Source organism: Andrographis paniculata, unplaced genomic scaffold, assembly GCF_009805555.1.
Source record: "Andrographis paniculata isolate CXL003 unplaced genomic scaffold, ASM980555v1 Contig35END, whole genome shotgun sequence".
NCBI lineage: Eukaryota > Viridiplantae > Streptophyta > Magnoliopsida > Lamiales > Acanthaceae > Andrographis > Andrographis paniculata.
In genome coordinates this window covers 1,137,914-1,151,492 of record NW_026137568.1, presented here as the reverse complement: position 1 = coordinate 1,151,492, position 13,579 = coordinate 1,137,914, and the positions used below count along the sequence as shown (strand labels likewise).

Genomic DNA, 13,579 nt, shown 5'->3' with positions numbered 1-13,579 from the left:
TTATTTTAAATTTTCGTGTATACAGTAACAATGACATCAAATGTGGGACAAATGGAGTATTATTTAGTTATATTAATTTTAATTTATAATTATTTTATTATATTTCCTCCGTCCTATGAGAATGATATCATTTTTTATTTTTGTTTGTTCAAAAACAAGAATATCATTTCCTTATTTAGTAATTGTACTATCTACCTAACATATTTAACACTCTTACAACTTTCAATATATTACACAAATGTTATTAATTTTATATCACACAATCTAATGGGAGCATTTTTATTCTTTTCACTATAAATTAATATAATACTAATATTAAAAAATATACATATAAAAAGTAAATATTATAATTATTTTTATTAATACACTTTTTAAGTATTTACTAATATTTATAATTTATTTAAATATTCATATCTAAACTAAGTGGCAATTTATCTAAAATGTTGCAAGTAATATTTTAAGGTGGGATTAGATTAGAAATGAAGGGTGAGAGGATGGATTTGATGGATGGGATTGGAATAGCAGCATAGGTTGTAGTAATAATAATTAATAATTTTAATTAATACTCCTCCACTGCTGCAGTCGCCAGTCGAGTCCTAACATTTATTCTCCCGAACATTAATTGATGATACTTATTCAAACCTAACACTCGCAATTTCCAAAGATTCCTCAAATTACTAATTTGGACATCCCACCATCCACCTTCTTTTTTTTTTTTTTTTTTTTTTTGATTTTTTAATACTCCATTCCAAAATTATAGCCCGGATTATAGTTGGCACTAGATTTAAAAAATATTGATATTATATCGGTAGTAGAGAAAAAATATGGGTAAAAGATTTTTGTGCCCTTGTGAGTATATTAATGTAAAAAGTAGTGGCAATTGTGCAATAATAATAAAAAAATAAGGATAATTTTATAGTGATATAGTTATTTATGAAAATAAGACTATTGTTTTGAAAATGACAAAAATAGTAAACAGGACTATTGAATTGGGACGGAGGGAGTATTATTCATTCCCTGAGCTAAATTATCCTATTTAGCATATACACGATATTTTAAGTAGTGTTTAATTAGTACTCCTTCCGTCCTATAACTATGTATCCGTTTGCTTTTTACATAAAATTTTAGAAATATTAGTATTATATTGGGATATAGTAGAAATAAAATAGAAATGACTAAAATAACCTTATTAGTATTGTGTGATATTAAGGTAATAGCATTTGTATAATATATTGTAAGTTGTAAGGATATTTATTATGGTAGGTAGATAATACAGTTACTAAAAAAAGATGAATACTTTGTTATAGGATAGACTAAAATGGAAAAATGAATACTTTGTTATGAGACGGATGGAGTAAGTGATTACAAATATATTAATAAAAATTAATTATGATTTAATAAAAATAATTATGATTTAAAAGAAATAACTATAAATTAAAATCAAGACAACTAAATAGTTTAATTAAAAAAATTATAAATTATGAATTTTAAACTATAATTAAAATGTATAATTATATTTTTTTTAAAAAATAATAAATGATGTGGTATGAACGAAAATAAAATAATGAACAAATTTAGTGGAATGAAGAAAATACTATCTATATAGCTAATTTATTTATTTTTTTATTATAATAAATATTACTCTCTCCGTCCCGCATATCATGTCCATACGTTGTCGTTTCTGTCCGTCCCACGTTCCATGTCACTTTTCTTTTTTTTAAAATGATTACACACTTTATTCTCATTTTAAATTTTTTAATTATTTTTTTTAATTTTAATTAAATTAATTAGTTATTTTAAACTTAATTTATAATTATTTATATTATAGAATAATTATTTTCACTGATATATTTTTAATGATCTACTAATCCTAAAATACAGTATCTACAGTGTAACAGACTGAGATTAATAGAGTACTTTTTTTTTTTTTTTTTTTATAATTTTTTGTACTTATATTAAAAATATTAATAAAAATACTTTTGCTATTTTTTTTACTATATTTTAATATATTAATTAATATTTAAGTAAAAAATAAATTGGTTTATTAACGGTGACAAAGATAACATATATTTTTTTCATTTAAAATATTTTCGTTACTTTTTTTTTTCTTTAGTAAAATTATATTACATATAAATACAAAAATATTTTATTTTATTATTATATTATTATTTTTTATATTAAAAAATATAAGTAAAATTATCTTTTCATATATATATCGTTTGTATTATATTTATATAAAATATTAATATACTTAAATTTGAATGTAAAAAGTTAAAATAAATAAATAAATTATTAATGGACAAATAAGAGTTATATATTTTCAAATAATAAGTCTGAGACTCTGAGTGCCTATTTGCCTCTGAGGCTACGACCCTAAGCTGTCTTTCCTGTATCGTGTCGGTACTTCCGCCGCCGCAAATGGCGCTGCCGCCGCCGCAGTACGAACTGCCGTCGATTACCCTGTCCCTTCATGCCTTTTACTTGTGATTCCCTGTAAGTTTCGAATTTAAGGGCGTGTTTCATCGTCCAGGTTTCGAGATATTTAGGGTGTGTTTGTTTGGGGGTTTGGATTTTGGATTGGGATTTGAATAGTAAAAATTTTGAATTTGAATAGTTGTATGATGTGATATAAATAGGGTTTGATGTGATGTTTTGAATGTAAAATTGATTTTTAGTATAATATAAAAAATAAAAAATAGGTGTTTGATTTGATATTTTTTGGGGGAAAAAATTGGATGAATAGTGGAAATCCTCCAAAATCCTTCAAACAAACACACCCTTACTGTGCAAATTCTATTTAGAGGCAGCTTCAATTTGAAGATATTTACTGTGCAGACAAAACATTTTAGACTGCAGCAACTTTATGTCTGTTTTTTTGCTTTTTAATTTTATATATATATTTTTTTAAATTTAAAATATATAAATAATAATTTATTTAATATTTATAATAATTATAGGTTAAAAAAAATATATACAATATATATGTTATATATAATATAAATTTATAATCAAAACATACTATTCTCTCTGTTCCATTGAAATGTTACCATTTTTTATTTTCGTCCTATTCAAAACAAGGTTACCATTCCCTAATTTAGTAATTATATTACCTACCTAACATAATAAATACTTTTTCAACTTACAATATATTACACAAATGTCATTACTTTTATATTACACCATACTAATAGGGGTATTTTTGTCTTTTTTACTATAATTCAATATAATACTAACATTCAAAAATCTATTTGCAAAAAACAAATGTCACTCTTCCAATGAGACGGATGGAGTATTATTAATTTATCAATTAAATTTAATATATATTTATATTATTATATTATTATCTATCAAATCAATATATATCAAAACTCAAACCAAACTCAAACACAAAAGAAACAAATAAATTCAAACATATCTTAAAATTCAAATAAAAATCAAACTCAAATTCAAATTTCTCCAAAACGGCCTAAAGAAACACACCCTAAGTAAACCTTCAGCCCATTAAAATTAGTACCACAATAATTAAGAAAAATGAGAATTTTATTGAACAAATGATAGATAATTATAGTATTTTTTAAAATTTAATTAAAATATAAAGTAAAAGAAGAGAGAATATAATAAAATTAGTGTCATTATTAAATATTAATTTAATGACTTTGCTAAAATTAGTAACGATATAATTTTAGTGAATTAACTAAAAAAAAATAAAAATAAATTTGACAGACGGAGCATATTTCATTTTCAACATTTGATATGATTAAAATTTTATATTTTCTTTATAATTTGTGTTTGTATTTCATTTTTTAAATAAAATTTAGGCTAAATTGCATAAAATTCACTTGTGGTTTCACAAAATTGCGCCAAATCCCTCGTACTTTTAAAATTGCGTCAAACTCCCTTATGGTTTTAACCCTTTGGCGGTCCTTATTTAACAATATTTGACTTAAATGCGCCCAAACTGTAAATAAATTTTAGAATCTTAATTTATAAACATCTAAAATTACAAATATATATATATTTTTTATATTTAGCCTCAAAAAATAGTAAAAATAAATTCTTAAAATCCGATAAAAATAACAATTTTTTAGTATATTTATTATTTTTTTAGACTAAATATAAGAAAAATAAATATATTTATAAATTTAGGAGTTTAAAAATTGAAAATTTATTTGCAATTTAGGCGCATTTAGGTCAAATATCGTTAAATAAGGACCGCCGATGGGATTAGAAGCAGAGTTTATGAAACCACGAGGAAATTTGACACAATTTTAAAAATATAGGGGATTTGACGCAATTTCATAAAATTACGGGTAGATTTCGTGCAATTTAGCCTAAAATTTATATGTATAATTTTTTTGGTCTGAGCTATCGTGTTCCAATTACGGTATGTATAAAATTTTAGAAAAAATATAATTAATAAATAATTAAAAGTATATTAATAAAAAAAAATATAAATTAAAATTAAAATTAAAATATCAAGGTGTGTAATTATTTTTTTTTAGAAAAATGCATAAAATCTGATGGTAGTGAAATGAAAATACAGTAATAAAATTTAGCTAAACAATAATACTCCTTTCATCCGGGAAAACATATACATATACAAAGTTTAAAGAATAATACTCCATCCCTCTCATAATAATATATTATTTTTTATTTTGGTTCATCTCATAACAATATGTCTATTTTATTTTTTTTTTAGTAATTGTACTATCTAACTAACATTACAAATACCCTTCTAATTTACAATATATTACATAAATATCATTATCTTTGTATCATACAATACTAATAGAGTTAATTTAGTCTTTTTATCTTTATTTATATTTTATCTCAATATAATATTAATATTTTTAAAATTCCGTGTAAAATATAAATTGATATATAGACATAGAACGGAAGAAGTACTATTTTAATTGTAGTAATTAATTTAGAATAATATAAAGATTCATAGCATAACGGTAAATATATATATATATATATATATAATGAGGATATTTGGATTAGATAATAAAATTACATTTATTAAAAAAGAAAATGAATATTTTGTTACTATATATAAATGACAAAATACATTGTATTTTTCGTCCCGGGTAAATTGTATCATTTAGCTTAATCTGTAATAAATAAGTAATTAATAAATGTATTAGTGAAAATAATTATAATTTAATAAAAATAATTATAGATTAAAATTAGATAACTAAGTAGTTTAATTAAAATTTAAAAAAAATATAAAATATGAATTTTAAAATGTGATTAAAATGTATAATTATATTTTAAAAAATGAGACGGACAAAAATAAAAAGATGAGACAAATTAAGTGGAAAAGAATGAGTATAAATTTTGATTAAAAAATAAATTAAAATACAAAATTCAAATTTAAGGTTTGTTTGATCATTGGTTGAAATTGTGGTTGAATCAAATTTAATTTATTTATATTTGATTTATAATATTATAAAATATAATATGATTAACATAAAGTAATATATATATACATGTATAGTGTACATAAAAAAATTTATTCATTTAGAAGATATAAAAAATTTGGAATGAATTTCATCTAAAACATTGGGAATTAAAACTTAGGAGCAAACAAGGAATGAAATATTCTCAATGTGTTTGTTTAAAGTAGTTTGTTTGGATTTGGAGTTTTGTATTTTTATTATATGACGTGTTTTGTTTTGTAAAATAGTTTGAATAAATATATATATATTTTATGTAAAATAGTGTATATAATAAAAAAAAATAATAGATACTTTAATATATTAGTTTTTAAAAAAAAATATATGTGAAAAAAAAAATCTAAATATTTAAAAAATTTCAAAAAATTTGTATAAAGTGAGTCTAAATAGTAAAAAGTCAAAACAATTTAAAACAAACTCACAATTTCTAATAAGAATAAACTATATATATATTTGGTAATTCTGATTAATGGGCCAGATTTTTTCATTATAAATCTAAATGGGTCATTCAAGATTGGGTGGGCCAGTCGAATAGGATTCAAGTATTCGGGCCGGGTCCAAATTATATTTCTTCAAAACCCTAATTGTAACTAACAAATCTGATTCATAATACGAAAATGAACTCGGCTCTTACAATTAGCACTCCGCCGGCGGCGCCGGCGGCCTCGCTCCGGAGCTCCTCCGCGGAGCGAGTACAATGGCTGCCGCAACTAATGTCTTCCCGCGGAACCTCCAGGAGAATCTTCGCCATTAAAGCCGAGAGTTCCAGCACTCCAAACCCGTACAATTCTCCGAAGGAGACGGTTTCTCCTCTAAAATCCGCCGCCTGTGCCGTCATATTCGCCGCCGCCGCATTCGGAAGGTTCCAGACCTTTCCTGCCAGAGGGGAGGTCGCGACGCCTACCGAAACCCTAACCGAAGGTTCATTTAGCGAGGAGGTTCAAAAATCAGAAGAAACAGCTCCGCAAGTTTCACCTCTAACGCAGTTGCTGGAATCCAATCCCTCCGCCGTCGAAGCGCTGAAGAATCTCCTCCAGGAGAAACTCGACGCCGGCGAGGACGAGGAGAGCTTATCAATCCTAAGGAAACTGTCCGCCGCCGAGCCGGACTGCACGGAATGGAAATTCCTAACCGCTAGGGTTTTGAACGAATTGGGGAAATTGGAGGAGGCGCGAAATGAATTCGAAGAAATACTATCAAAGCATCCATTCTCCTTCGATGCTCTGTTCGAAACTGCACTTCTGATGGATCGCTCCGGCGAGAGCGCGGCGGTGATCAGCCGGTTGGAGGCGGCGCTGAGAGCCGCAGAGAGTGAGGGTAAATCGAAGGAGGCAAGAGATGTGAAACTGATAATGGCACAAATGCTGTTCCTCCATAAGCAGATAGACGAAGCTCTGAGTAGCTATGAGAAGTTAATTGAGGAAGATCCGTCGGATTTCCGGCCATATTTCTGCAAAGGAATGATCTATAGCTTGATGGATAAGAACCAGGAGGCGAGGGCCATGTTCGCCAAGTTTCGGGAGCTTTCGCCGAAGAAATTCGAAGTCGAGGGTTCTTTAATGACACCATTGTCGAGGATGAAGCTTTTTGGGACGGAGGATGAGAATTGAATTGGTTTAGATTGTTTTCGAGCATTGGTAACTTAGCATTCTATGGATAGAGCATCGAGAATAAGGTAACTCTCCGTTATGGTTGAGTTGCGCAAAAGATTAATTTATTTTCTTGAGTTATGCTACTACATATCGATGAATAAATATTCATTGCGGCCTTATTTTTGTGGTATACTTGAAATAACCGATTTAATCTTGATTGCTATGCTCATTTGTTCCGGTCGGCACATATAAGATAGATGGACAACATATACTTCTACTTATATCAGTTCATTCTTGTAAGTGTGTTCAAATCAATATTAGCATGTGTCGTGTGGACAATGCTAAGAACATATATTGTCGATTCATGCTTGAATTGTCAAGTATTATTAATTATTGTGCTATATTTGTATTATGGCGGGAGATTGTGTGCTCATCCGACCACGTCAGCTGATTTGATCGGATAACCAATATATGTTTATACATATCTCAACATATGCTATGTTATAAGATAGCATATGCCGAGTTCTAGTATACTCCCTTCTTCCGGCTGTAAAGTCTCAATTTACTTTTTGGGCCATTGTATTTTAATATTAAAAATATCTTTATGTTTGTATAATTTTTAATACGTTTTAATATAATAATTAATATTCAAATATCATCGTGCCAAAAAATAGAACCCTTGGAGCCAGAGTTAGCAATATATATTCTATTATAAATAGAGATATGTAATCACCTCTATAGGGAATTAAGGAATAATAGTATTATACTAATAGTAGGTGTAGAAGTGATTTTAAAAAACCATAATACCTTTACTTTACGTAATTATTGTAAAAAAGCGTGAATAATTTTGTAAAAAGATGGAGAACTTTACTTTATGTAATTATTGTAAAAAAGCGTGAATAATTTTGTAAAAAGATGGAGAATTGGTTACTAAAATTGGAAATGAGCCTATTATTTTGAAACAAACTAAAATGATTTTGTTTTGGAACGAATGAGTATTAATCTGGTCAAATCAGCACTACCTTGACATAACTATATCAGCTGCTGACCCATGCCCTTGTATTTATATAAACATAATTATGTTATCTGACATTACGTGTGATGCCGTCTGCTTAGTAAAGTTAAAATTCACTGTCGAAACTATAAATCATGCAATAATTAAGAGTATAATTACATATACACACCAGAGAAATTCGAACAAAACTAGAGTGTAGATACAAAACTCTGTGAACGTGTGGTGAAATTTATTTATCCTATAAGTCTATCGTAAAATCACCACAGCTGTGACCGAAGTAAAAACGCCAGCTTTATATGTAACATTCGATGCGGTTACCTGTGTCTGATTAACTATACATCAGCCAAACCAGAGCCGAACCCGTTGCCAAGGCAATCGACCAACTGAATTCGATTCTTGGAATCAAGCTTGTTCCTGGTAAAAAAGCATAAAGTTCAGAAGACGACTATACCAAGGTCAGTAAAAATTTATTCTAGTCGATTCTTTTCACCGTGATTTTCACTGTTGTCATTCATGTTGGAGCTCGGGTTCGATGAGTTCATGATGTTGATTCCGAGTTTCGCACAGTCGAGTCCAATTGCACCTATAGTATCATTTGTTGAAAAGTTATTGTTTTTCTAACATTCGACTGATCTCTATATGTATATGTTCTTACATTGTTTGTAGCACGGGAAAGATGTCGAGTTGAACAAATTGTAGTACCCCTGTTCGCATATGCAGGTGCGCGTAAACGGGGAGGTTTTGTTGCACGAACCTCCTCCACAGTCTGCCCAGAAGCAGGCTACGACGCAGAACATGGAATCGAACATAAATTTGATATAATCGGTGAAAATCCATGGGAAGAAATCTGGAAACGAATGTAGTGTTGTACTTACGATCGAAAATGGATGAGCCGTTTCTGTCTTGATCGCGACGCGAAGGATCGGAAGTGTTGTCGCAGGAGTGGTTCATCGTACCTGTTTTCGAAAACGAGAAAAGTTTTTATGAGAATTCGATGTTATTCTTGTATTTTGTACAAGAAAATTTGAACTTAATTCTCGCCGTTATAAAATCAACTTAATATTAAAAATATCTTTATATATTTACGTTTTCATATGATAATTAATATTGAAAAAATTGACACGCAAAAAATAAATGAGCACAAAAGTAGTATTTTTTATTAATTAGAACTGTGTCTATATTTAATATTCCATTTGTCTGCCTCTAAAGATCACATTTTGTGTATTGAAGTATTTTTGTAATTTTTTCTTACGAAAAGATTAACATGTAAAAAATAAATGAGACCTTAGAGCCGAACGAATATAATATGTTTTATATGTTTGTCATGTCATATAATATAATACTCCATTAGTTTATATGGAGTATTATATTTGTTGTATTAATATAAATATTAATCTATGTCTCAATACAATAGTCTTTTTATTATTTTTGTTCGTCCCAAAATAATAGTTTTGTTTCTATAAATATCACATCACCGTAAAACTATCCTTACTTTTCAATTTTATTACACAATTAACACTACTAATACACTCAAAATAGTCTTTTATCTATATTTTTTAACGACTGCTAATATAATATCAATATTTCTTAAATCCCGTGCCCAACTCAATTAAGACTAGGGTGTGTTTGTTTGAAGGATTTGTAAGGATTTCCACTATTCATTCCATTTTTTTCTCCTTTAAAACATCAAATCAAATACCTATTTTTTATTTTTTATATTATACTAAAAATTAATTTTATATTCAAAACATCACATCACCTATTTATATCACATGATACAATCATTCAAATTCAAAATTTTTACTATTCTAATCTCAACTCAAAATCCAATCGACAAACAACCACACCTAACACGTTTATGAAGTAATGCAACTGCAGCCTTTATATTTAAATTTTAACTATTATAAGATCATATCATATTTAAGGTACTTTCAAAGATATATATAATCAAGTTCTCTTACTCATTTGTCTCTTTTGTATTTTTGCTGTTTAATATTCTCTCTTTCCACTCTCTAGAAATATTTTATTTTCTCTTTTTCTTTCGTTCTATTAAGATGTACTAGTTTTAATTTAGCTATGAATTTTAAGTGAATATCATTTTGAAAATTTTCTATTTTGTTTTGTTTATAATATTCTTATAAATTATATTTAGAATAAGAAATAAAAAAAATAGTATAAAAGTTTTCAAAAATAAAAAATATTATATTCTTCCATCAAATTTATTCACTTTTTTTAATCCATCCTTAAAATTTACCCAATTATAAATTTTGCCAAAATCAACGGAAATATTTTGTTATTACATTTCCTCTTTTTTTTTTTTTTTTTTTTTTTTTTAATTTCTAATTAAATTTTCACAAATATCCCTAAATACTTTTTCACCTTTTTTTTTTAAATAGAATATTTATTTATTTATTTTAAATTTTAATGCTAATTCTATTGGACAGAAAAAGTAACATAAGAAGTGCATGTCTTTATTGAGTTTATGTATTAACAAAATAATCATATAATTGAAAAATAATCATATAATTAAGCATCTTCTCTTCTAAACATTTTTCTAATGTCTTAAACGAAATATACTCGAAATTATTTTATATACTTCTTTGTTCTGCTGCTGCTGCTGCAAGGCTACAATTTATTTATTTATTTATTTTTATATTTTGATATTTGAATATTAATTATTATATCAAAATTTAAGTAAAAAAAAGATAAAAATATATTTATTAATATCTTATAGTAAATTATTCAAATATAATACTCCCTCCTTCCCGCGACGACAGATGACTTATTTTCCCTTTTTTGTCCATCCCATTAAAGATGATCTTAGTAAATTTATTCATCTTAAACATATTTTAAAAATATAAATAAATTTTATTTTCTATATAATGCTAAAAATATTTAAAATGCCAACAACACTATTTATATAAAAATAATAAAATAATATCATAACTTATTATCAATAACTTACTATTCTACACTACAATAAGGGGATAAATTCTACACTACAATAAGGGGATAATTTTGACCGGGATGGAGACATCAATATTTTTAATGTCAAGTAAAATGATTCATAGGCTTGTTTCTTTTAATAAGTAAAAAGATTTTAGTTTAAATTTATTATTAAAATAATATATAATTATGATATTTTATGAAAAAAAAAAAAATATATATATATATTTTCTTTCTCTAGAGTCAAATAATTAAGCACTAAATCTTGCAATTTTCTTTCCTTATTCTAAAAAAATTAACAGATAAGATCAGAATTAGAATAGAAGAGATGGAGAGAGACTAACAGTTGGGAATCACGCACGGAAGGAACTTAAACCCATCGGCATCGTCGGAACGAGCTTGTCGCCACCCTGCCTCGCATTTGCACTCGAATCCGAAGGTACTGTTCTTCGTCACGCATTTTCCCTTTCCACAAACACTATCTGAACACGTACCTTCTCCTCCTGCGCAGTATCCAAACACAACAACAAACAATTCTAAATCAATCAAATCCACCACACTACGATCCACAAACATATATTTCACCGCAGGAATCCACACATACAATAAACAGTTCGAAATCAACCAATTCCACCACACTACGATCCAGAGCACACAGCAAACAGTTTGAAATCAATCAATTCCACCACATAGTTACATATTTCACCACAGGAATCCACACAAACAACAAAAACCTTTCGAAATCAACCAAATCCACTGCACGATCCAAAGCGCGATATGCTTCACTCCAGGAACCACAAAGCGTGTGCGAATTTAAAGGCGAAACACTAACCGAAGAGAGGTGGAAGCGAGAAATCGGCGGCGGTGGAGTACGATCGGAGAACGAGCAACGCAACTGCAATCACCGGAGCAAATCTGATGGCCGACATGCTCGATTGACGGAGAAAATACGGATCGAGATTGAAGACGGAATGCCTCAGAGAAGTTCCAGATTTGCATTTAATGAACGGTTCGGATTTTCAAAATTTTTGAACTCCCTAAACACGGGTTCTTATATTTTAATTATTACTCTTTCCGTCCTATGTACGATATCAGTTCAGCCTCCATGTCCCACTTATTTTGCTATTTTTTTTTTTTTAAATTATAAGTTTTAATTTTATCTTAAATTTTATTTGTAATTAAAATAATTTTAATTTATAACTAATTTATTAAATATATTATTAATTATTTAATAATCATATTCCTGATAAATTTTCGATGATCTAGATGGATAGAGTATTATTCTCTTCATTTTAACTAATTTATTTAATTTAGGTTAAATATATAGTTTTTTTATCGTGTAATTTATAAATAATTAAAAATTCTATCAGTAAAAATAATTATAATTGAATAAATATAATTATAAATTAAAATTAAAATAATTAAAATAAATAATTTTTTTTAAAAATTATAAATTTTAAAATATAATTAAAATATATAATTATATTTCAATAAGAAAAATAATAAATTATATAAAATGAAAAAAAAAAAAAAATTGGATGAATTAAGTGGGACAAAATATATAATTTTTAAAACAGGGTTTGTTTGTCAACGTGGCTGAGGGAGGAAGTCTATGAAAGATCTAAAAGGCGGTTCAGGTATGGCTTATAACTACTCATCCGCCAATCATATGCAGCCACGTGTCTTTGTGGATTAATATTTCTTGCCGGTTTTTTAATGTATGCTTGAAAGTGTGATCAATTAAGTGGACACGTACTATTTATTATACGGAGTCAATGAAAATGACGCAAACGACTGACGAGTCATTTTAATGTTATTATTCCTCCGTCCATAAATATAGTTTTAATTTATTTTGGCACGAAATTTAACAAATATCAATATTATATCTACGGTTGATAAAAAAATATGAATAAACGATTTTTTTGTCCTTATGAAATATATTATAGTAAAAAGTAGTAACAATTGTATAATAAAAATGAAAAAGTATTAGTTTTATGGTGATATAGTTATTTATGAAAATAAGACTATTATTTTGAAACGAATAAAAGTGATAAACAAAATTATTGTATTGAAACAAAGAGAGTATGTTCGTCTAATTTTTTTTGTCTTTACTATTTCTATTTTCTTAATCTCACATGATTTGTAAATTTTTTTAATCATATTTTAATATTAAGAAATTAGGGTGTGTTTGTTTGGAGGATTTAATAAGATTTCTACTATTCATCCAATTTTTTTCCCCCAAAAACATCAAATCAAACACCTATTTTTCATTTTTTATATTATACTAAAAATCAATTTTACATTCAAAACATCACATCAACACCTATTTATATCACATCATACAACTATTCAAATTCAAAATTTTTACTATTCAAATCCCAACTCAAAATCCAAACCCCCAAACAAACACACCCTAATACATTTCATAAAATTATAATTATCTTTTATATATATAATTTTTTTAATATTAGTATTATATTAATTTATAATAAAAAATACAATTTTATTTTATTTTTTATTAAATTGTGTGATATAGAAGTAATGACATTTGTATAATATATTAGAAT

General features: G+C 27.0%; 2 protein-coding genes across 2 annotated transcripts; one reads left to right on the top strand and one right to left on the bottom strand.

Moving 5' to 3' along the window:
• Nucleotides 1-6,044: 6,044 nt before the first annotated feature.
• On the top strand, nucleotides 6,045-7,230 carry LOC127249216 (protein SLOW GREEN 1, chloroplastic). The gene has a single exon (XM_051271922.1). It carries the CDS (start codon nucleotides 6,077-6,079, stop codon nucleotides 7,067-7,069), a length of 993 nt encoding a protein of 330 aa, XP_051127879.1. The 5' UTR covers nucleotides 6,045-6,076; the 3' UTR covers nucleotides 7,070-7,230.
• A 933-nt stretch (nucleotides 7,231-8,163) lies between these two features.
• Nucleotides 8,164-12,060, bottom strand: LOC127249217 (uncharacterized). Its single transcript, XM_051271923.1, has 6 exons — nucleotides 11,845-12,060; nucleotides 11,357-11,515; nucleotides 8,942-9,022; nucleotides 8,722-8,847; nucleotides 8,557-8,649; nucleotides 8,164-8,480 (listed from the first exon to the last, which is right to left on the bottom strand). The coding sequence occupies exons 1-6, from the start codon at nucleotides 11,939-11,941 to the stop codon at nucleotides 8,395-8,397; spliced, it is 642 nt and encodes a 213-aa protein (XP_051127880.1). The 5' UTR covers nucleotides 11,942-12,060; the 3' UTR covers nucleotides 8,164-8,394.
• Nucleotides 12,061-13,579: the final 1,519 nt, after the last annotated feature.

Bases quoted from the DNA above. Each gene is read 5' to 3' on its own strand.
- LOC127249216 (XM_051271922.1), top strand. From the start codon at position 6,077: ATGAACTCGGCTCTTACAATTAGCACTCCGCCGGCGGCGCCGGCGGCC.
- LOC127249217 (XM_051271923.1), bottom strand. From the start codon at position 11,941: ATGTCGGCCATCAGATTTGCTCCGGTGATTGCAGTTGCGTTGCTCGTT. The intron at 8,848-8,941 runs GTAAGTACAACA...TCTGCGTCGTAG, and splicing joins CGGCTCATCCATTTTCGATC to CCTGCTTCTGGGCAGACTGT. The intron at 8,650-8,721 runs GTAAGAACATAT...ATGATACTATAG, and splicing joins TTTCCCGTGCTACAAACAAT to GTGCAATTGGACTCGACTGT.